Raw genomic sequence first — 21,883 nt, forward strand, 5'->3', positions numbered from 1 at the left:
TATTTTGTTTTTATTTTTTTACTTACCCTTCCTTATTAAAATTAAGCATTACATTTTAAAAGGACAAGAATCGATAGTGTTTGTATCTGTAAAAAAAATAAAAACTTGATTGAGAGATTATGAACAGTTTCATAAAATTTATCCTCACCTACCATTTTGGATGGATTAATGTTAAACTTGGCTTTAAAGTGCTACTGCACGATTTTCACAGAAGATTTTTCTCAATCACCAATCGCCGAAATATAAGTAAAACAATTGATATCAGAGTTTTTGTTTTTATCTTATTACCTTTTTATTAGGAACGACTGCAATGTCGAGGATATACCAGAAGCAGCGGCTATCTAATTTGAGTGACCGACCACATGACATGCAGATGACCTATTTCATTGTAGTCATACTATTGAGTACAATTATTGTTTACTTAGTACAATGTGTACAAACAGTTGGTCAACAGGTAATAAACAATTTTTAAGGCTCGCTATCCACTAGTGCTATGATAAAATACATATTAGTGTCATAGCTTTTATCTAAGATGTATTATTCCCTAATCAGATTATACCTAACAGAAAAAACGATTATGTAAACTCCCCTAGAGCAGAAAATGCTTCTAGCAGTGTCTAAAACAAAAATTACAAGATGATTTATAGCTTTTGTATAGCATTGTCTACAGTGTGACACAAGCCTTCTAATATACGACTCGGATTGTTTTGGCAATATTATAAGGTAACTGTAATTTCATATCAGTTTTAATTTGACTAATAGTTAGTCGTGTTTTAGAAATAACAGTGAATATACCATAATGGGCAGCTGGTAAGTTTTGTCGAATTAAAAAAAATAGACGAATTAAGACCCATCTCCTTTTGGAAGTCTATTAAAAATGTTGTATTTATATTGTCTAGGCTTTATTATTTCTACCGCATTCTAAATTGAAGGTATTAAAAATATGTTTACAGGAAGTTCATTGTGTTATTGGCGTACTGGGTGTTCAAGAGATATTTAAAGATGCGTTCGTTTAATATAACTATGGATCCTACAGATTTTAACACGATACACGCATCACCGTTCCGCTTAAAGAATTAAGCCATCTTTTAATAGATGGTTGATAATATTGATCATAAGATAAAGTTTAAGTTGATTGAAAACAAGATTTATGAAATTTATCCGAAGCTTCATGATAAGGATAATTAAAAGTCAATAATTATTCCTAAATTTTTATAATGTTAATAAAAATTATACGTACAATCTGTTGATTTTACACTTAAAATCCTTAGTTACTATGGGAGGTAGGTCATTAGTTATTCCTGTAATTAAAAATCTGTTTAAAATTTTCAACTATTTACTTTTTTAATATTGTTTAAATACTCGTATAGGTCTATAGATCATAAGTGTATAATTAAGTATATCGTTATAGATGTATACCTACCGTTGAAAATAAAGATTTTTGGCAATGTTATTGATATAGTTTTATTTTACCTTACCAAAGTCTTGGCAAATATCACCAATTTCTATTTATAGATAGTAACTATCGCATAAGAACCGGTAACCTGCCTAAATGTGCCTGACACTTTCATAAACAAAATGTCAATTCAGTAAAGTTTATTTATAAGCAGTAATAAGTAAACAAACAATAAAATTAGTTGTTACAGTATTAAGTGTGCACATATTCGGCATTGACATTCTCGCAGCGCCTTGCCGACGCTCTGGCACAAGCCGGGCCGCGATCCTGACGGTGAGCCGGCGCGCTCACCCACCCAGCTGTGTCCGCACTGAAATGTTCACATGCTTTTAATGGCTATTTGTACAAAAAATATATTTAACGATTGAGCTATTAGGCTAACTTACTAAAATATACATTTCCTGAACATAACTTGTAGATTTCATATCTAAAAGTACTGTCCAGTAAAAAGTACTCTTCACTAAAAAAACAAAAAACTGCAACGGAATTAGAAAAAGGTGTTACCGCGGCGGCCATCTTCCTGCAGTAAATTTTCCTCGCGTTCTTCTTAACAAATCTGGCGAGGAGTGCCCACGCGACGCCCGCCTGCTTGTCTATCTTGAGGGCCTCCGTCGCGCACACCACTGCGTACGCAATAGCTTGAGCTTCTCCTTTCGGTGATGCTTTCTTTGCTTCTGCTTTAGCTGCCTGTTTACAGTTGAGTCGCTTAATAGTCATTAATGCAGCTCTAGAGATTTTTGGAAGGAATGGGTCTTTTAGTTACCAGTATCCATTCTTCAGCATAAGCCATCCAGGCGTAGGCGCTAGGCTGTCGACGCAGCAGCTCTGTTAGTAACGAACGGCATCGCTCCGACTTGCTGCTCATCATGCCTAGCAGAACGCTGGCACAAAATCAAGAAAATGTAGTTATCGAACCACATCGGTATGATATTAAATGAAGTTTAAAATGTCGAATGGTGCATTAATAGAATGAGACTATTCAGTCTTCCTTGAATTATACTTAATTTAATCAATAATGTAGAGACGAGTTGATATTTATGCTGTATCGACCATTAAAATATAACATACTAGTTGACGCTGGCGACTACGACCCCGTGAAATTCAAAAATAACAAAAAACATAGCATGTGTTACTTACATATAAATTACCTATCTAATTCTTAAAATGGCCCAATATAGAGTTGGAGTTATTTCAGTACATACAAAAATACAAATGTTTCCTCTTTATAATATTAGTGACTATAAATAAACCTGTAAGAGCCAAGATTCGTATCAGCCATGTTCAAAGAAGCAATAGTGGCTGGAAGATTTTTCTGCATGTGATAGCACTCTGCCTCCAATGTCCTCAAATAACTGATCTGTGTCAAATTACAGACGAAGAGTATCTATTAAATTTGCAAATCCAGCTGTCAACCTAAAGTATTATATGTCAACTGAAGAACCACTATCTGATACTTAGTTTGGAAATTATTATGCTCCTGCCTTTATTTTAGTCTTCTATACGTTATTATCTTATAATTGTTTACTACTGGTTCCTTTAACGTTGTTTTGAAAGTGTACCTCACCAAATCTCTTGATTCCTTCACGGATATGACATAGAGCGTTATTAATGTCGCCTTTTAGACGACAACAGAGGGCCAGTAGATGATAGTAGGCAGGACAGTCGCCACAAGTATGCAGTGCTTGAGCTACACAAACTTCTGCTAACTGCAAATAATCATTATTAGAACAAAGTTAATTGTAAAATATGTCGAAATTAAAAGACTATTTTCCTGTTGATTGTTATAGCATTGTCGACCTAATCCTTGTCCTAGGATCAAGTCAATAGGCTAAGATGACTTTTAAGTTTAATTTATTAGCTGTCGCCAGGTCTACTCACTTTGATACCTCGTAACCTCAGCAGCAGATCAGCAGAGTCGAAATACAAGCTCATGCCAGGCAGTAGCGGTGTCGCGTCCCACCAATCGCCCAGCTCGTTCTCCCAAGCCCGAGGGATCTTCACTTGATCCGACAGCCCTTGTTTTTGTACACTGAAATTACCATAGAAAGCAACAGCTACAAATAATACGGATTCTATCTGGGCGTGTTCGTTTTTTTTCTCTTATAATAATAAAAATACGAACTAACTCTTTAATGCACTCTGCAATCGCATCAGCCATTTCAAAACATTCTCTATGCAAGAAATAAGCATTGACTGCAACCATCCCAGTCACCCAAAACGGCTGGAAGAATAACAAGCCCATAAAGAACGGCTCGGCCGCGTCTGGATCTTTCTTGAAGAGCATACACGCTTTAGAAAGTAGCCTGTAAAAAGCAGACCAAGTAAAGTTAGTTAGCTGACGTCTCATAGTTACAGGAAATCTAGAGGATGAGAGGAACATTTCTCTATTAATAAAAAATGTAGAGTAGTGGAAATTAATAACGGTAATTATAATTATTACGAGTAATTCATACATCTTTTAGTCTGTCCAGATTTAGCTTACGTTAGAGGGTGTCTTGGATTGAGACATAATGACTTGTCGAGACAGACATCGGCCCACTCCTGGTCGAGATCCTGCAGGCAGGTCGCAAGCTCGCGCCAAAGATTTGCGTCGCGAGGATTTTGGGACACGCACTATATCAATAATTTGCTTATTAAAGTATTAACTAGTAACATGATTTTTAAAAAAAGTTGAAACTACCAACGAAAGCGATTGCCCTTATACCACCAGGGCTTTTTGTTAGAAAGGAAGCTGAAATTCATTATTATTTAAAATTAACAACAACTGTAAAAAATTCTAAAAGTATCATGCAACTGTCAATTTACTTGAAAATAAAGTTCAACAGCGTGGTAGACGTCTTGGAAGGTGCGAGCGTGTCGCGCCGCCCTGAGGGTGGGCTCCAGCCACCGCACCTCAGGCATCAGCAGGCAATCGGAAGCCTCCCGCACAAGGCATGCGTGCGCCATTACTGTCAACTCCTATAAACATTCATTTTACCTATGTAACATCAAATAGTTTTTATCTCAGATAATTAAATTGTTTTTATTCATTCTTTAGATGTAAATGGATATTGCTGGCATTTACAAAAAAAATCTGTATGTAAGCAAAGAACAAATGTAACCTTAAACGTGTCATCTGAATCCAAGAAATCTCTGGCAACAAAGTTATTATTGACATAAACGGCAGCTTCGTCGCAAAACGACGTGACCATCTCCACTCGAGTCCGAGTCGAGCTGAACTGACGGTCAAACGTACAGAAGTCGGTTGAACCTTAAATATTGTTAAATGAGTCTGAATCAATAGAATCATCATCTTTTACAGTTAATGGCAATATTTACGCGTACCATAGTATGAAATCCTGCGCAGCGCATTAGCCGCCATCTTGACCGCGTTCACCCAATCTTTGGCAAGTTGTCCTCTCGCCGTGCACTCTCGTTGAATCTGCTGACCTTCCATGTCGTCTAACATTTTATTTATTTGTATCCTATGATTAAAGATCAGAAAAAAGTCGATTAAAATATAATTGCAATTTGTCAAACCTGCATTACCTTGTAACTTTCATAACCTCTGTGACAACAAATTATTACTAAATTAGATTGTTACTAAAGGAATGAACTCTGATTTTTTGGTTAAAAATGTGAGTATATATTGAAAAGTACGCTTATGGCTTTAAAAACATGATTTTTACAAAAGTTAACTAACGGACTTATATATGGCGGGATCGCAGGCTTCCTAATTGGATTTTTAAGAGCGACTTCTAAAACAACGAAGGCATCTGTATCATCATTCCCCGTTGTTGTCACTTGTATTGGATCAGTTTTCATTGTCCCTTCTGATATTACTCTGAAAATATTTCAAATAGACCATGTTACTAAGTGAAACTAAAATTCTAGTTTTGTAACAAACGAAATGTTTTGTGTGTTGGATTGCAAATAAATCTATTTTTGTTATACATTGTCGCTTATTTACCTTCTCATCTGAGTGCTTGATTTAGCTTAAATTAGATAAACAGAATAAATGGAAGATGTACTAACTTGCTTGATTTCCTAACATTACTAATAGTAGAGGGATCTTTTTCTGTAACTTCTAATAACTTATAACAGTTACATTTTTCCTTCATTAGTGCTTCATCCAACCATTTCAGGGGCACTGCCATGCGAATTGTATCCTCTGTAACGTATAACGGTTTTGTAAATATTAACTTCATCTATACTCTATACTATTAGAATAAAGCGTAAACACACACTTCTTTTGCCTAGGATGTCAGCAATTACAGCATGTTTTTGAATATTTTTTTTATATAAAGCTTTACACTTACGTCACGCTTTAGGCTATATATTTTCACGCTATTAAACTTAGGGGGTAAATATTTTAGATAAAAATCCTAACGTGAGAAAAAGACCATACGATACGAGCTGCCAACATTAAGGAAGAAAGGTTACCATGGTTTGTCATCAAGTCATTTTGACATTTGCATTTGATAATTTGACAAATGTAAACAACAAAATAAAATTTTCGTAATTTTGTGCGGATGAAGTCGCACGGGAACAGCTAGTCTTATATACAAACATTTAAGGGCATTTAATACCTCCAGGATAGAGTAGTCTAAACAAATCCAGAAAAGCCATTAAAGAATAATCAACGTTATTGTCGAAAGCATAAAGTTCAAATGGCCAACTGTATTGACGTATGAAGTCCAGGAACGATTGTTCTGTACTCTTCAGCAGAAGCGTTCGATGAAACGAAGCCCATATTACATTGCCTGTAGAAAATTTTATATGATATTAGTACGATAATAGACTATGGAATTTATTTTTATGTATTATAACACTCACTTGTGGATTTCTGAAAATATTTCTTCAAATCAATGTTTGCTTCGTTTTGTATGTTTTCTATTGTACAATTAAATTTTTCGAAATATTGTGCGTTGACATTTGATTGAAAACGCATAGTTTCCCATTTAGGAAAAAAGCTTACGCCGGAAAATCCTTTTGGTTCTTTGTATCCATCGTAGAATTTGGTCACAATATTACCCTGAAACAAAAGAGAATTAATCAATCCAAGGAAAATGACACATGAAATATAATTATGTGGTAATTACACTAATATTTAAACATAGTCATGGATAGAAGCGTGAAAAATCTTCTATATCTTACTAGTTTCATACTTCATACGAATATTATAAATGGGAATGTTTAGATGGATGGATGGATGTTTGTTAGAGTTTGTAGCCTAAAGGGCTGAATGAATTTCGATGAAATTTGGTGTAGATGTAGAGGATGGTCTGGAAGAACACATAGGTTACACACTTTTGTTTTTTATTAAATTCCACGCGGATGGAGTCGCGGGCGAAAGCAAAAAGCAAAGAAGTAATAATGATAAGAATTAAACCTTTTCATTATTCATGGTTGTTTTTGAAGCAGCTACAAAATTGAAATCAGTAAATGCATTCGTTATATTGTAGCAGCCGATTAGTGTTAATTTAAAATAATTAGCTTTAGCGAGAACATTATGATGTTCATCGTTCATTGGATCTCTGTCCACGGAGAGCTTCATAGTGAGAAGTGGGAGGTTGTCCCAACTGATTGCATTTAGAACTGATATTTGCGCCACGGGCTGCAGTCGTACTTTAACGTACAATTCGTCTGTATCTATAAGAAAACAGTTTCTGTATTCAGATGTCTTATTGATTATTGGAAATTGCTTTGCCGTACACAGGTTTAGTATTATTGTGGTGATAATAAATATAAAAGAACTCACAAGACACGAAATATTGTCAAATGTTATTTTTGTATATCTAAAAAGCTTCTTTTATGAAATTGGTGGAATAGCTTACCAAGAAACATTGGTAAAATGTCTACGTTGCAGCTTAAAGCGTCACTGGCCAATTGTACAGATTCCGTTGTGCGTTCAGATGTTTTTTCCGAAGCTTTATCAGAAATTTTATCTAAAGTTTTGTCTGATATTTTATCTGATGCTTTGTCAGATGTTTTGTCTGATGAATTTTCTGATATAGTTATTGGTTCGATGGTCACTGTAAAAATAACAAAGCGGGTTTACTTAACAGTTGTAAAGATGCATATAAAGATTTGACGCCTTAAAATTAGTTTTAAATTTACTCTTTAAAGGTTTATTTTCCTGTAACAACATGATAGACTCTACCGAATACAATATGATATCCCAACGTCTAGCCGAAAATTCTTACCTACTAAAGGTTCATCAGCAAATGAGCACATTTTACTATAGTCTGAAGGATCGTAGGTCATCGAACCTCTTGCAATTACACTATCATCAATACTTTGTCTTGCCCACAACGATGGGATTTGTGCGTCGAGTATTGGTATATCGAAAAACGTAACATTAATTGTAAACGAAACTCTTTCAATATCTGAGGTTTGAAGTGAAAATATTTCTACTGTCAACTTATCAATGGGAGTCTTATCAATAGATTCCTCAGGTTCTGTAACAATTTTTGAAGCAGCTACTAGCTTTGGGTCTGATTTATTCTGAAAAATGAAAACAAAATTAGTTTCAAGTACCAACCAAATATAGAATTATGATGTAACATACCTTTCCCTTTTTCATGGTTATGAAGATTAGTTTGTTCAGGTAACTTTAGTAGTTAATAGTTTTAAAAATTGTAAACCTTAAATTATAACCAATAGCGGGTATGTTTTATTTTACGTTGACATGAATGTCATGTGTTACTTGTTAAAAAATGTAATGACGTATTCTTTTTCTTTTATAAGAGAAGTGTCAATCTATTGGCAGGAACACCGAGGTGATTAACAACGCCCTCGAACATCCGCAATACCGGAGTAATTACAAATGCGTAATTATTTGTTTTTTGCGTTCCTTAATAATTAGGTGTTCCTAAATAACTATCAGTGGTGCTTATACTTAGCTTAATTGTTATTGTTTCATAATTATTAATCTATCTATTGGTTTACTACAAATTGAGGCGAATGATAGAGTAAGTATTCTTTGCAGTAAATTATATTTAGCCGTTGCATTTCTATGAGATGTAATCGTTCTATCGTATTTTATATACGATTAAATAATGATTAGTGGAAAATTATCCGTAACTCCCATTATGTACGTTTTTGAACATTTAGTTCCATTTCAACAATGACTATGATAACGTTTTTAATTTTTTTTGTAGTTTCTCTTCTGTTCCTTAATGTCGATCCTATGAATTTCGGTATCACCGAAAATTTTAACAGTTATGTAAGTTTGTACAAAGTGGTATCTTAAATATAAAAAAATCCAATATTTATTAATTAAATTTCAAAAGAAATCGATAAAGACACACTTCTGGAACTTAAGCTGTATACGTAATTTTATATATTTAAATTTATTTAGAGAATCCTTTTATTTAGAGAAAATTTATAATTACAGGGTCCATATCGCTTATGGTGGAGTCGCTACGAACCATGCAGAGGTCCGAAATCTACGAACCTCACGATCTTAAGTACAAACTTAATAAAAGATGGCGACTTTTATTATTCTTGGGTTAATTTTACATTTTTAACTCAGGCAAGAATTGATGAAGTAAGTAGATTTTGCTTGTTATCATATAATAAAATAATTTAAATAGAAAATTATCATTTCAATTATTATTTCAGATAAAAATAACTGTTTACGCGTTAAAAAATAACCGTAGTAATCTCCTAATGAGATACAAGTTGGATGATCCTTGTCAGCATTTCGCTATTGCGAGTATTATCGAAAAACAATTGAATGCTAAAAATTGTGTTGTAAAAAAGGTTAGTATATTATTACTATAGGTTCCTACTGTTCAAACACATGTACATATAGATATCTCGCTTTTTCTAAGAAATAAAAAAGAGACAAAGTCACGGTTACATATTCTACAAATTACAATTTAACTTTTTATAAATGTTTTGTGATTGCAAATTAAATTAACGAATACATTTTCAGGGAAACTATTCCTGTTACGCAAATTTCACTGAAATCTCATACGCGTTTTTCGGGAATTCATTCTTCTACGGTGAATATATGCAGAAGATTACTACATTGTCGAAAAAGGGAAACATTGCATGCATTGTTTTGAATTCAATCTTTGAAAAGAAAACAAAGCCCATGACGTAATCAAAATGTTTAATTTACAGGACAATAAAAATTATATAGTGTAGTTTTATTTTAAACTGATTATTGGAACAATAAAATTTTTCCTTTAAATATTCATTGTTTTAATTTTATTAATCACTTGATTCTCTCTACTTCGACTTGTATCACAGTTTATAACTATCCTGAAAAAGAAAAGACACAAGTTCATTTTTTACTAAAATGTAACTGTACTCTCTACTTTTTACTTATCTATATTCTATTTTAATTACTGGCTGATGTATGGAAAATCGATAAATGATATGACTACAAAGACCATTACTAACTAAGGCTTACTAACAGTAATCTACCATATAAAAGACTATCTAGGCATGGGCTTCGACAAAGAACAGTAGCACAAAGTTTTTTTCTGTTATATGGATGACAATTTATTTTTGTATAACATCGGTGATGAAAATCTCTTGCTACTTTGGTTGTACTTTTAATCTGTGTTTTTTTTTAATATAATTTAAAGCCATTTTTATATAAATACTTTTCAATGTAGTTTATGTGAATGTTAATGATTAGAATTATAGAAAATTACTTTTAGTACATGTTTGTTGGCAATTAAATAACGATTAGTATTCCACGATTGATGACCTCTAGTTATAGTAATATGTTCAGGTATTTAGTGTTTTCTCTAACAATGACAGCAACGGCGATATTGGAACTGTGCCTATTATTTTTATCATTGCAACAAGTTTATCTAGTTGATTTATCGTTAAATAAAAACTCTAATCGATACGTAAGTACACAGTTATAATAAGAAAAAAATTCTAAAACAACGATTTAAGGAGTTTATCAAACTTATATATGGTAACTTTTTTTCAGGGTCCGTATGATTTAAGGTGGGGTCGTTACGAGACTTGTAAAGGTCCAAAAGCGAATAATTTGACTACTTACCAGACAAACCTCTTTAAAAAAGGTGATATATACTTTGGCTGGGTAAACATAACGTTTCTTTCACAAGTTCACATAGATGAGGTAAACTAGTAAATTTAAAATTATTAGTAAGTAATACATTTTGATATAATCTAAATTATTTTACAGTTAAAAATAAATGTTTATGTGGTGAAAAATAAAATAACTAATTTACTATTAAATTACAAAGTAAACAATCCTTGTCAGCATTACGCTGTGTCTGTTGTTATTGAAAAAGAACTAAATGCTAAGAACTGCGTTGTAAAAAAGGTTCGTGAAAATATTCTTTCAATATTTATTAATTAACTTATAAGATATATTTCAGATTATTTAGATAACAAGAATTCCTATGTTTTTTAATTCTAGGGCGATTTTAGGAGCCTCATAAATTTCACAGACGTCGCCTCCAATTTTTTCGGAAAAACATTCTTCTACGGTGAATATATACTTAAAGCTACAGTTTTATCGAAAAAAGGAAATATTCTGTGTATTACTTTAAATCAGATTTTCGACAAGAAAAAAAATCTATGAAAACAATCAATGTGCTAAAGTATAAATAATGAGGTAACTATGAATACCGTAAATGAAAAACAATAAATAAAAATGTTTTATGTATACTTTATCTTATTAAATACTAGCTGTTCCCGCGCGGATTCATCCGCATGAAATTATGAAAATTTTATTTTATTGTTCACATTTGTCAAATTATCAATAACAAATGTCAAAATGACACGACAACCCTTAGCAATCGTTCTTTCTCGATTTTCCCAGCAACTTATGGTCTCGTTCCCACATTAGAGTTTTTATCCAAAATATTTACCCACTAAGTTTAATGGCGTGAAAATATATAGCCTAAAGCGTGACGTGATTGCCAAACTTAGGTAGAAGTATGTCTTAGTGCAGGGAGTCCCGGTGCGTTCTTTGAAGATTCCGGGACTCTCTAGGCGCACTTGAAGATGGCCGTGGGGGGTTTGATTTCCCTTCTGATATAAAAAAGTTATGATTTCAAAATATTAATCACGTTTAAATAATTGTATTTGCTTTGAAAGCACAATTTTACTGTAATAGTAATTGTTACGTTATTTTAGTAAGAATTATTCTAAGATGGAACAATTAAAAAGAGAATAAGGTGAAATAAAATATCATTTTACATAAATAAATAAACTTATAATTAACAAATCCTTAACTTCTAATGCTTTGTACTTTCCTATATTAAAATTAAATAGTATTTTTCGGTGGAAGCTTACTTGGGCAGTAAAAAAATCGATTTACAACAACAATTACTGTGCAATAAAATCGGTTTTATGAATAAAAAATAAATAGCATCAAAAATTAAAAACACATTTTTATATACTGGTAAAATTTGTCCAATGCTTGTTAACTACATTTAATTACATTTTTGCTCGCACAAATTAATACTAATCATTATAAATAATAAATACTTAAAAATTATTGTGAATAAACATAAATAGCACCTTGGTAAAAAATAATACAAAAAAAAGTAATGTCGCCTAGACTAAATTATCGCATGATGACGACTATGCTTAATGTTACTGTTGCCACCGTCTTTCTAAGAACGGTTGCACACCTTTGACTATACTATCGCAAAACTGTTCAGTCGCGCTTTGATTCTTGTGAGCTTACACGAAGGTTACACTATTCGATTTTTAGTTGTGCAACTGAACAGTTGAATGGGCGGCGAAACAATCGACAATCGTACAACGGTGTGATAGTGTGGTCAAAGGTGTGCGCCCGCTCTAAGTTTTAGCAATAATGATCAGACGATAATTACATGACACCCACCAACACCCCTTCATTTGTTTTTCTAAATGAATCACACAAACGTTCCTAACGTTCTTTTATTCAATCATACCTTTCAAGATTACTCTTAAATTACCTCGCCCAATTTAGAGAAGATGAGATTCTTTAACTTAATTCTATAATATTCATTTTGAAAGAAGTTAACATAATTTTCCATAGACAATATGAGATAAATTAGATATAAATATACATATACGAATAAATTTAGCGCTAAGCGAAAGAATTTGCACGATAAACATACATAAATATAAACATTTGTATGTTTTACAGATCTTAGGAAAATTTGCATTAAAATATATGTCTCTTTAAATTTTAACATAACAAGGAGATCGATATTTATTTAAAACATTGCTTTTCTTATTTTTTGCGTTATCTTACCCACTATTTTCCATAGGTACAAAACCTGTAGAAAAACACTTAGGTACCTAATCATTTCCTTGTTTCTAATATTTTGATGAAAGGTGAGATAATAAATTACATTTGCATATGTTTTCCAACAGTAAATACATGGTAAGGGATTACTTCCTTCCAAAGGCAATAAGCAAGCTGTAGTTAGCTCTAACACTTAAGCCATCTGTGTTATTGTTGACGCGGTCGATAAGTCGCATGTCACGCACTACAGCCAGGTAGTCCTCCATAAACTCCTCCTGCATCTCCTGAGGGATCTTGAAAGGGTTTACCGCTGATACTGCCTCTGTGGAAAAAGAATTACAATCAGAAAAGAGCAAAGTGCGAGGTATTCTGATAACGTGAATCAACGATTCTTCCTTTCGAATGAAGGTGCAGTTTTTTGGAATCGAAATTAATGGAGATGAAAAAGATTGAACAGCAAGTCTATGAGGGTCTTTTTTGTTATGAATTGTATTTTATTAACTTACTTTTCACAGCTTCGATGCTATCGTAGATGAATGATCTCTCTTTCCGCTTGACTTCTACGTCGTGGAAGCCGATCTCCTCCATCATAACCCTTATCTTTTTCTCCGGCTCCTGAAAGTAATTAGATTGAAATATATCTTTTATGTACATTCCTTGTTGTCAAATGTACCATTGTAAATTGTGTGTTTTATCTGGGGGTCGTAGTTTGTGTATTAACTTGATTATTACGCCTGAGTATGTAAGTAAAGCGCCATTAACCTGCGTATCATGGTATGGGGAGACGAAGCGATCGACGTCATGCAGCCACGGTCGCCAGCGGGCGCTGCGTGCGAGCACGCGGTACACGTCGAATACGGGCATGTGCCCCAGGAATATCAGCAAGCAGTCGCCGCCCTCCACTAGCAAGTCGAAGATATTCCTGAACGCACATCTGAAAAAAAAAGAACAACATAATGTAATTCATGTCATCTAATAATCACGATTAAGCTGTGCTAATCTCAGGAATTACGGATGTTTCCCTTTGAGACGGCCCAATGGGAAATACCCGGAATTACCAATCACATTGATAATATTAGCCTAGTTATTTCCGAAGTTAACATCGATGCAGTTAATAAAACTAGGATATAGATAATAGATTTGCGGGATGGGATGTTTGTGGTGTTTTCTTATATTTTGTTTTAAATTCCTTTTCCTTGGTACCGTACGAATACCGTTCACACTTCGAGACCTTTCCTAAACAAATGCAATGAATACTCAATAAGACCGGAGTGAGGTTAGGATGTAGTGTCAAAGACACGGGATGCATACGGTATCTGTAATATTAACCGAACTTCATATGATTATTTGCGATTTATAATATGTTTGGATCGGTAACAGAGATAAGTTGTTAAAACTAACGGAAACCTTAACAAGTATTTAAATAGACGCTAAGTTGCTATTTAAAGTATTTAAATGGCGATAGTGGTTCCCTAATGTACTGATTCTCTAAATAAAAAAAAATTTTGAATATTAGAAATTTCAAACATTCTTTGTGACAGTTATTCTTATTACTTCATGCCCTTTTCAAGGAATTTACTATTAATTTTGTCGCATCTAAGAAATAATTTCTCATGAATTTCATAAACCATGTTTGTTCTTAATTATTTTGGGATATAATTATGAAATTTACAATTTTGCAAAGTAACTTTAAAATGTTTTTCCATGCACTTATTTTAGTATTATAAATTACTTACTCTTGCCGCTTAATCCAGTGTAGGGTGTAGAAAGAGAATGCGTGGTCGAAACATTCCCTCAGGTCCCTCGGGAGCTCGCTTTCAATATCCATGACCCGGAAGCAGTTGCGGTTGTCAGCGTGGTGTCTGTTCGCGTGCTGGACCATGTTTTTGCTGATGTCGCATCCAATAAGTCTGCCATAATTATTTGGTATATAACTTCTAAGTATATTTGAAGTCACGCTGCCGTCCCCGCATCCTATATCTATTATCCGATCGTTGTAGTTTCTCCATTTAATTTTAATCGCGTACTCTTCTAAGCATTCTACGGCATCTCGTTTCTGTAAGGTGTTACTCTTTTTGTATAATTCAGCGTCGTCGTTCATTTTGGCTGTATGAACGTATAGTTTTCGACAACTGTCTCTTAATTTGAATTTAAAAAAATTAATGTCAAAATTGTTTTATTTTAATCGTATTTTTTGGGCGCGCGTGCGTTGGGTCGCCGCGTTCGGCGCGGTTTCGGCGGGCAGTCACGGCAGGAGCGGGCACCGTATGTATTTATACGGGCCACCGACGCACCGGCACGGCGTCGGCTTTTGCGCCGGTCCACTGCCGAATCTGGATATATAGGATGTGCTGGATACACCTGAAAAATAAATTGACAATTAAACAATATTGTTCAAATGCTCTCCATCCCTTTGTAAGGCTTAGATATGATCTATATGGCCCAAATCAATGTCACAAATTCTTATATCTTTTACGTAAAATTACTTTTCTGAGTGCACAATCAACAAAGTATGACACTTTAATGAAATAGAAAATTTTAAACTGTGTAGTTCTAGTACAACATGGTTTTAAAACAAAATTAATAAAAAAATCACAATAGATTTCAAATAAGAGAAAGTTAAAGTTTCAAGAGGTAGTTTATTATTTATAGGATATTGCTTGAAGAAATAAATTAAAAAGCTTTAAATCAAGAAAGCTACATTCCATAATATTAATTACAGAGCTTTTTTAAGGACGTAGTATATCGACACACGTTCTTTATAGGTAAACATACTAAGAAAGAAAACTGCAAACTTTATGTGTCGACTACACAACAATGCATAGAATTGATTATAATTATAAAGGTTTTTGGATTCCCATTCACTATAAATGGATGATTATTCAGCTTATTTGTTTATAAGCAGGTCCGGAAAAATTAGAAAAAAAGAAATACATGCGTAAGCATTGCGCGGGAAGTAGAATGAATTGCAACAAGAAAATGTACAATAACTAAATATTTTACTATAGTGTAAATAAATTGTATAGTTTATGAAATTCATACATAACTAGGTGTTCCCATGCGACTTCATCCGCATTAAATTATAAAAAAAAATCATTTTATTGTTCACATTTGTCCAATTCTCAATAGCAAATGTCAAAATGACATGAGATGACAAACCTTGGCAATCTTGCTTCTTTGATGTTGGCAGCAACTTATGGTGTCTTTCCTATATTAGGGTTTTTATCCAAAATATTTACCACCTATGTTTAATGGCGTGAAAATATATAGCCTAAAGCGTGACGTAAGTGTAGGGCTTTTTTATCAAAAAAATGATTATTCAAAAATATGCTGTAATTGCTGACATCTTAGGCAACAAAGAAGTGTGTGTTTACGCTCTATTATAATAGTATGGAAGTATAGATTTAGGCCGATAAGCTGTGTTTGCTGTGACTTCTGGCGAACAAGAAAATTCTATTCTTTGTCGAATGATGTTTGAGGAAGTATTGATTTCGTCATTCCACACGAATGAATGGAAAATCAATGATCAATATCAATACAGAGTTTTTCTTTTACGCGTTTTGTTACAACAATGTAACTAAATAATTTCATGTATACATCCGAAAATAGAGGAGATTATCTGTTGGCTTGATCGTTGACTCGTTGCTTGTGCTTCAATGTTCTATTGTGATGTATAAACCCGTGGCCTTCATCTTAACTATTTTTATTCTTGCCATTATCTAAGTTAGCCACTTATGTACGAGTACTTGCTAAACATTGTGTTTCGACATCGCTCGGTTTTATTTCGTCTGTTGGAGATTTATATCAATAAAGTTTTTAGCATTACATAACACTTGAGATAATTAAGCTGTATTATGACAAAATATATATTGATAATTATTAATAAAGCATTATGATGGTCAATGTTATGACAACAACAAAAATAAAATATAATGAGCTTTCATAGATAGTGTTCAAATAAATAAAAAACCTCTAAAACTAACCACTTAAGATTCAATGTCCTTTTTATCTGTGTAATCCTGCCAGGGTTGAAAGATTTTCCGAGAGTAAAGAATTTTTTCTTTTAAAGCAAAATAATATTTGAAAAACTTTCGCCATTAAACATCGTCGCCAAATTTGAACTTAGGAATTATCATAAATAAATATAAGTGCATACATTTCTTTAAGGTTTTGTTAAGTCGATAAATTAATTTTGAATTTGAAAGGCAAAAACCTTTTGTTTTGTACTCGTATCTCATTTAAGTGTCCTTATGTGTGTTATTTTATATCTTAAACTAATTAAATGACATTTATGAGGATTTTTTATCGCAACGTTTACCATTATACTCTTTTTATCAACACAATAGGAACCTTACATGAATATTGGAGATTGTAGTTTATGATTAGGGCTAGTGAAAAATAAGTAACTTTGATGAAGAGATTCACGTATTCGGACGAATAGTGTACCTATTTTCACACACTTAATGGCTTTAAAAAAAATATTTTTTTCATTTAATTACCTATCTTATAAGCTATTCTAAAAGTTAAAAAAAGAGAAGTTATCACGCCTAATCTTTGTATGTAATTACAACTCTGTAAGTATGTATGTCTTCAATGTTATATATCCACTGACCTCTTTAAGCAGACAGACGTGGTAATTTCGGTGCCTGTTGATGGCGGTGGTGAGAACTCGAAGGGACAGAGAATCAATTAACTGTCAGTAACGTGTTTATGTCGAAATAAAACAAAAGCTGTCATTTCCAAGCTCTCCTCTCCATTTATAGAGATCAGTAGACGTACCCCGTGAAAGTTTTGTAAAACTCATGAAAATAGTCGCATTAAATACATGTCTTAGTCGCCCATGTCGCAACGTGGGCACGTGACCAAAGTGGCGCTACCTATATTATGTAACGAATACAATAGTTATGTTAATCTCATGTAGATTATATTTCAGATTTGGTTGCGTGTATGACATTTTATTACTAAAATAGGCTTATACCTGATGTCATCTTCGATATTTTGGTAGATGGCTTGAGCTTTGTCAAGGCTAAGATAATATCAAATCATACAAGTACGGATTATTAAACTAGCTAAATCGCGGTTATCTACAGATAGGAGCTGGACGTTATGAAAAGCAGTTTTCATTTATATTATGATGCGTTTGCCAGGTGACTCGTAACGCGTTGCTGTACGCACTACGCGGTCTTGCATGGGGATTATACGCACTATGAGCAAAAACAAATATGTCACGGTTATTATATAACAAAGACTAAAGGCTATAGTGTAACAATATAAAATTGTAGTGTCTCTTTCGTTTTTAAACAAGTACTATTTCTATTTAGTTAAAATAATTAACAAGCTGCATGCTAGAAACTTATTTCTTGTTATTCATTTCTCGTTCATTTATTTATCTTAACTTTAGCTTAGCTTGAACTTGTTTAAGTAAACTATTCTTATTACAATTAAGTTGCTTCCTTCTTTTTAAAATGTACCATTATCTCATAATGTGTTACAAATTGTTAGTCACTCAAAAGATTTGCCACAAAACATCTTTGTGTTTGTGTTTGTTTATAAAAATAACAATTGATTTACGCAGCCGATAACATTTTTATATACGTGTACATTAGCAGACACATGTATAAAAGTAGTTAATCTTTGCTCAAATTTGGATTACGTGTACGACCTACCCATCATGACCTTAGTTACGTTAAACCGCCTGTACCTCGCGCACCATTACATGCCGTCGCGTATTTATCGCGATTTATTGCAAATTGGCCTCTATAGCCATTCTTAACTTTATTATATCACTTTGCACAACGCATTGATAACGTAAGAACGTCAATGCATCACTACTTTAAAGTAAAATTAATTAAATTAATTATAAGGTACTTATTCGCTGGTAAAAGTAAATAATTCAACAGTAATAAAGGAGTTTGAATTATAAATGCTGTAGATTAATTTTGATTATAATATCATATGTGTTAAGATTCAAATTTGTTTGTGCGTTATATAAAATTGTCATGCAGCTCACAAGTTTGGGCAGGATTCAGGTATTGACGATCTTCTTTGACCGACCACGAAAAAGTGCATTGCCCTGCGCCTGCGTCGGTGTCTACCTTTTTGTTATCGTTTGTTCGCGTCTCGGTATCTACACAGCTGTGTTAGGAGTCTTGACCTAGCCTAATGCGATTTGTATTGATGCCCCGATGTCCATTCAACGGTGCTTCTACTGACATACACGTGATATGAAATGAATAATGCCACGAGAACATTTATAGGAGTTATACATAGACCAGTCTTGTATTACTCTAATGTTTATTGACTTTAATACTGAAAATTACATCCTATTTATAGCACTTACAGAACAGTAATATACAGATATGTGTTGTTTGTTTTATTGTACTAAAACATCTGTAATATATACCTTTTGAATGTCATAAATCTGCATTTTATCGTACTTTATACCTCCCTAATAAGTCGTTAGAGAGCAAGACACGATCACTTGCGTCCAAAATTAAAGATATGTAAATGCGGGTGCAATCCGAGGCGTTTTGGTAAAGTGCAACGTGCATAATCTAAACTTGAAATTCAAGGACGAAGTTAAAAACCCGACGAAAAAAATTCAAGGCGGTGCATCCATACGCTATATTGCAAGTGCACTGTACATTAAACTCATACTTTGATCTCACTTGTTTGATACTTGTAACTATAGATTTGTTTGTTTTTTCCTACTATAGTTAAATGAACAACTTAATCTTATTCAAATCATTTTTCTAAAATGTCTATTTTTTCGGTGAAAGCATAAATCATTTTAATTTTTAATTAGTGAATCTTTGAAGGAGTATTAATTGATTTGTATTTAGAATACAACCTAATGTTTAGTGTTGGCAAATTAACTATTTATAGATTTTAACATAATATTTATAATATTTTTTTTACGTTACAGTTTCTGTGGGGCAGGTTAAATGTTAACTTTCTCTTTTGAAATATAGATGTTTCGGATTTAAATACATTAAGATATTGGCCCCAATAAAACCTGCATGATTTCAATACTTTTTAAAAATATAAAGTGCCTACATTTATCTAAATAAACGAATAACAAGCAGCAAAGTGGAGTGCTCCTGTATGATTAAGATACGAGTACGGTTCGTTCCTTAACAAGTAACTTAGCTAGAGAAAGTAAATAAATTGTAACAAATTAACGAACAATTTATTGAAACGTGAGATTCCTTTCCTGTTTGTTTTAACATGGTAATTCAAAAACATCTGTTATCATTTACATATATTTACATAAGTAATGTTGTGTTAAGTTATGCCATAAATACTAAGTTGAGCCAATGTTTCGAAACCGTAAAAAAATAGATTGACGATTAAAATTGCTTCTGCGCAAATCAAGAATCTATCAAGGATCCGCGTAGCAAGCTTTCCTTGCTACGTCTACGAATTAGCATTTCCGCTACGACCATTAGTGGTGACGCTACGGTTCTATTATTACGTATTGTTTTAGCGTTGTTCAAGTATCAAAACGGTTGAGTAGATGTCAAGTGCGTCCGCAATGTCACCCCGCGCGGGTTCAACCGCCGAATGTTCGAGAGCAAAAGAAAGGGCTTGAATTTGGGGAAGTTTATTGTACTTGTATACCAGACTGCACTCGACTCGTTATTTACTTGTAAGACTTCTTACATTGTAACGTCATTTATACATTTTGAATTCGACCATGGTGATATAGATTTTATTAAATTATTTTAAAAATAAATATCACTTCTTTCATAGCATAACTAATAAATGCTTATATGCTTATGGATGCACTAGCTTGTGTTACTAAATTATTTTTGACACTGTTTCTAGTTAACTTGACACACTTTTCCGCATTCGCAGGTCAATATTAAAATTATTTTTTAAAAAACCAACTAATTATGAATAACCATTGACTTGACCACGCAGGTCAGTGCTGCATTTCATATTTTTGCGATATGATTCAGCTAACATAGTTAATATTCAAGTCGTTCGTTAAGAAAGGATGTGTATACAGTTGCCTGTGTGCTAATATCCACTTTGGTAACTTTTGTGCAAAACTCAGTAATTAATAGATTTATCTAGAGATACATTATATTAGCTTCGTAACATTTGCAATCTGAAGAATTGTACATACAAATAGCGATCAAAGTGTAAGGGAAGTTAACGAAGGAAAATGTATCTTATTATAGTTTACATTTCTTTATCTATATTTATACTGATATTATGAAAAGGAAAGATGTATTTTTGTATGTATTGTAATAACTCAAAAACTACATGGCCGATTTTAAAAATTCATTCACTGTTAGAAAGGTAATTTATCTGTGAGTAACATAGGCTATATTTTTTTATTAATTGTAACTTCACGCGACGAATTCGTGAGCAACGGCTAGTATCTTATAGTTTGCAAAGTAGGATATTTATAATTTTAATATCTTAACAATGAGTATACAAATCAAAGATCTGTAGTTTTAAATTATTATGAGCTTTTTATCGTGTATGTTGGACCTTACGTGAACTTACTATAATTTATACGACATTCCCGTATCTAGGAGAGAAAGTGTCGTATGGAACCCGCTACATATATTACACTAGTCGACATTTACTGATGAGATTTGGTAGTACATTTAACTTATAGTCCACTGACCACCCAAGATGGCGATGTTATGGTGCTGATGATGAAATCGGGGAGTGAAAGTTAGAAAAAAAAAATTAAAACCGGTCACTAGCTGCCCACTGCCAGTACTTTTCTATAACACTCGCCATATAATAATACTTTAATTTTTAATGGAGAAAGCAGTCGACCTTGCAACATTTGATCTAATCCATCGAGGTCAGGGAATCGCTTACGTCGGAGCATTCCTCACATTATTGGTATATGAATCATATGTGTAATGACATGTGTTTAGTTAAATAAACAAGCTTATTAAAATAGGTATTTGTTATTGATATAGTTATTGTTGATGATATAGTGGTTTTTTAATAAGCATAACAAAAAAATTATCAAGTCTATTCAAGGTTTAATGAAGTAATGATTAAAAGAAAAGTTTATTTCAGTTGTTACAATCTTTCACTTAAATTATTGCAAAAAAAACGTACTTTCGTCCTCTCCCAACCAGTTACTGAGTGCATTGCCCCAGGGACATTATACCCAAATTTTGAATTGATATGTTTACTCTTTCTCGCAAACGTGTTGCGTCCATCTGTAAGAG

The 21,883-nt window shown here is 33.1% G+C and overlaps 4 protein-coding genes across 4 annotated transcripts; 1 reads left to right on the top strand and 3 right to left on the bottom strand.

The window, feature by feature from the left end:
* Positions 1-1,579: 1,579 nt before the first annotated feature.
* Positions 1,580-7,082, bottom strand: LOC106106535. The gene is made up of 16 exons (XM_013287133.1): positions 6,828-7,082; positions 6,272-6,470; positions 6,025-6,198; positions 5,471-5,606; positions 5,139-5,279; positions 4,781-4,920; positions 4,558-4,706; positions 4,262-4,414; positions 3,939-4,069; positions 3,583-3,759; positions 3,335-3,485; positions 3,016-3,162; positions 2,707-2,813; positions 2,220-2,337; positions 1,961-2,143; positions 1,580-1,766 (listed from the first exon to the last, which is right to left on the bottom strand). Exons 1-16 carry the CDS (start codon positions 6,990-6,992, stop codon positions 1,641-1,643), a joined length of 2,397 nt encoding a protein of 798 aa, XP_013142587.1. The 5' UTR covers positions 6,993-7,082; the 3' UTR covers positions 1,580-1,640.
* A 137-nt stretch (positions 7,083-7,219) lies between these two features.
* On the bottom strand, positions 7,220-8,130 carry LOC106106429. The gene is made up of 3 exons (XM_013287008.1): positions 8,007-8,130; positions 7,642-7,942; positions 7,220-7,470 (listed from the first exon to the last, which is right to left on the bottom strand). The coding sequence occupies exons 1-3, from the start codon at positions 8,019-8,021 to the stop codon at positions 7,220-7,222; spliced, it is 567 nt and encodes a 188-aa protein (XP_013142462.1). The 5' UTR covers positions 8,022-8,130.
* Positions 8,131-8,390: 260 nt separating this feature from the next.
* LOC106106572 lies at positions 8,391-9,583 on the top strand. The gene is made up of 5 exons (XM_013287173.1): positions 8,391-8,409; positions 8,599-8,663; positions 8,835-8,987; positions 9,062-9,202; positions 9,378-9,583. Exons 2-5 carry the CDS (start codon positions 8,628-8,630, stop codon positions 9,546-9,548), a joined length of 501 nt encoding a protein of 166 aa, XP_013142627.1. The 5' UTR covers positions 8,391-8,409; positions 8,599-8,627; the 3' UTR covers positions 9,549-9,583.
* Positions 9,584-11,939: 2,356 nt separating this feature from the next.
* On the bottom strand, positions 11,940-14,778 carry LOC106106522. The gene is made up of 4 exons (XM_013287117.1): positions 14,414-14,778; positions 13,440-13,611; positions 13,184-13,292; positions 11,940-12,999 (listed from the first exon to the last, which is right to left on the bottom strand). Exons 1-4 carry the CDS (start codon positions 14,776-14,778, stop codon positions 12,824-12,826), a joined length of 822 nt encoding a protein of 273 aa, XP_013142571.1. The 3' UTR covers positions 11,940-12,823.
* Positions 14,779-21,883: the final 7,105 nt, after the last annotated feature.

Source organism: Papilio polytes, unplaced genomic scaffold (genome assembly GCF_000836215.1).
Source record: "Papilio polytes unplaced genomic scaffold, Ppol_1.0 DF822178.1, whole genome shotgun sequence".
NCBI classification, from domain to species: Eukaryota; Metazoa; Arthropoda; class Insecta; order Lepidoptera; family Papilionidae; genus Papilio; species Papilio polytes.

Coding starts and splice junctions, on each gene's coding strand:
- LOC106106429 (XM_013287008.1), bottom strand. Junction 7,471..7,641: donor TGCTGATGAACCTTTAGTAG/GTAAGAATTTTC, acceptor TTATTTTTACAG/TGACCATCGAACCAATAACT.
- LOC106106572 (XM_013287173.1), top strand. CDS start 8,628: ATGAATTTCGGTATCACCGAAAATTTTAACAGTTAT. Junction 8,664..8,834: donor CCGAAAATTTTAACAGTTAT/GTAAGTTTGTAC, acceptor TTATAATTACAG/GGTCCATATCGCTTATGGTG. Junction 8,988..9,061: donor CTCAGGCAAGAATTGATGAA/GTAAGTAGATTT, acceptor TTATTATTTCAG/ATAAAAATAACTGTTTACGC.
- LOC106106522 (XM_013287117.1), bottom strand. CDS start 14,778: ATGAACGACGACGCTGAATTATACAAAAAGAGTAACACCTTACAGAAA. Junction 13,612..14,413: donor CACTGGATTAAGCGGCAAGA/GTAAGTAATTTA, acceptor TTTTTTTTTCAG/ATGTGCGTTCAGGAATATCT. Junction 13,000..13,183: donor TAGCATCGAAGCTGTGAAAA/GTAAGTTAATAA, acceptor CTTTTTCCACAG/AGGCAGTATCAGCGGTAAAC.
- LOC106106535 (XM_013287133.1), bottom strand. CDS start 6,992: ATGAAGCTCTCCGTGGACAGAGATCCAATGAACGATGAACATCATAAT. Junction 5,607..6,024: donor TAGACTACTCTATCCTGGAG/GTATTAAATGCC, acceptor TATACGTTACAG/AGGATACAATTCGCATGGCA. Junction 2,144..2,219: donor ATGCTGAAGAATGGATACTG/GTAACTAAAAGA, acceptor AACTGTAAACAG/GCAGCTAAAGCAGAAGCAAA.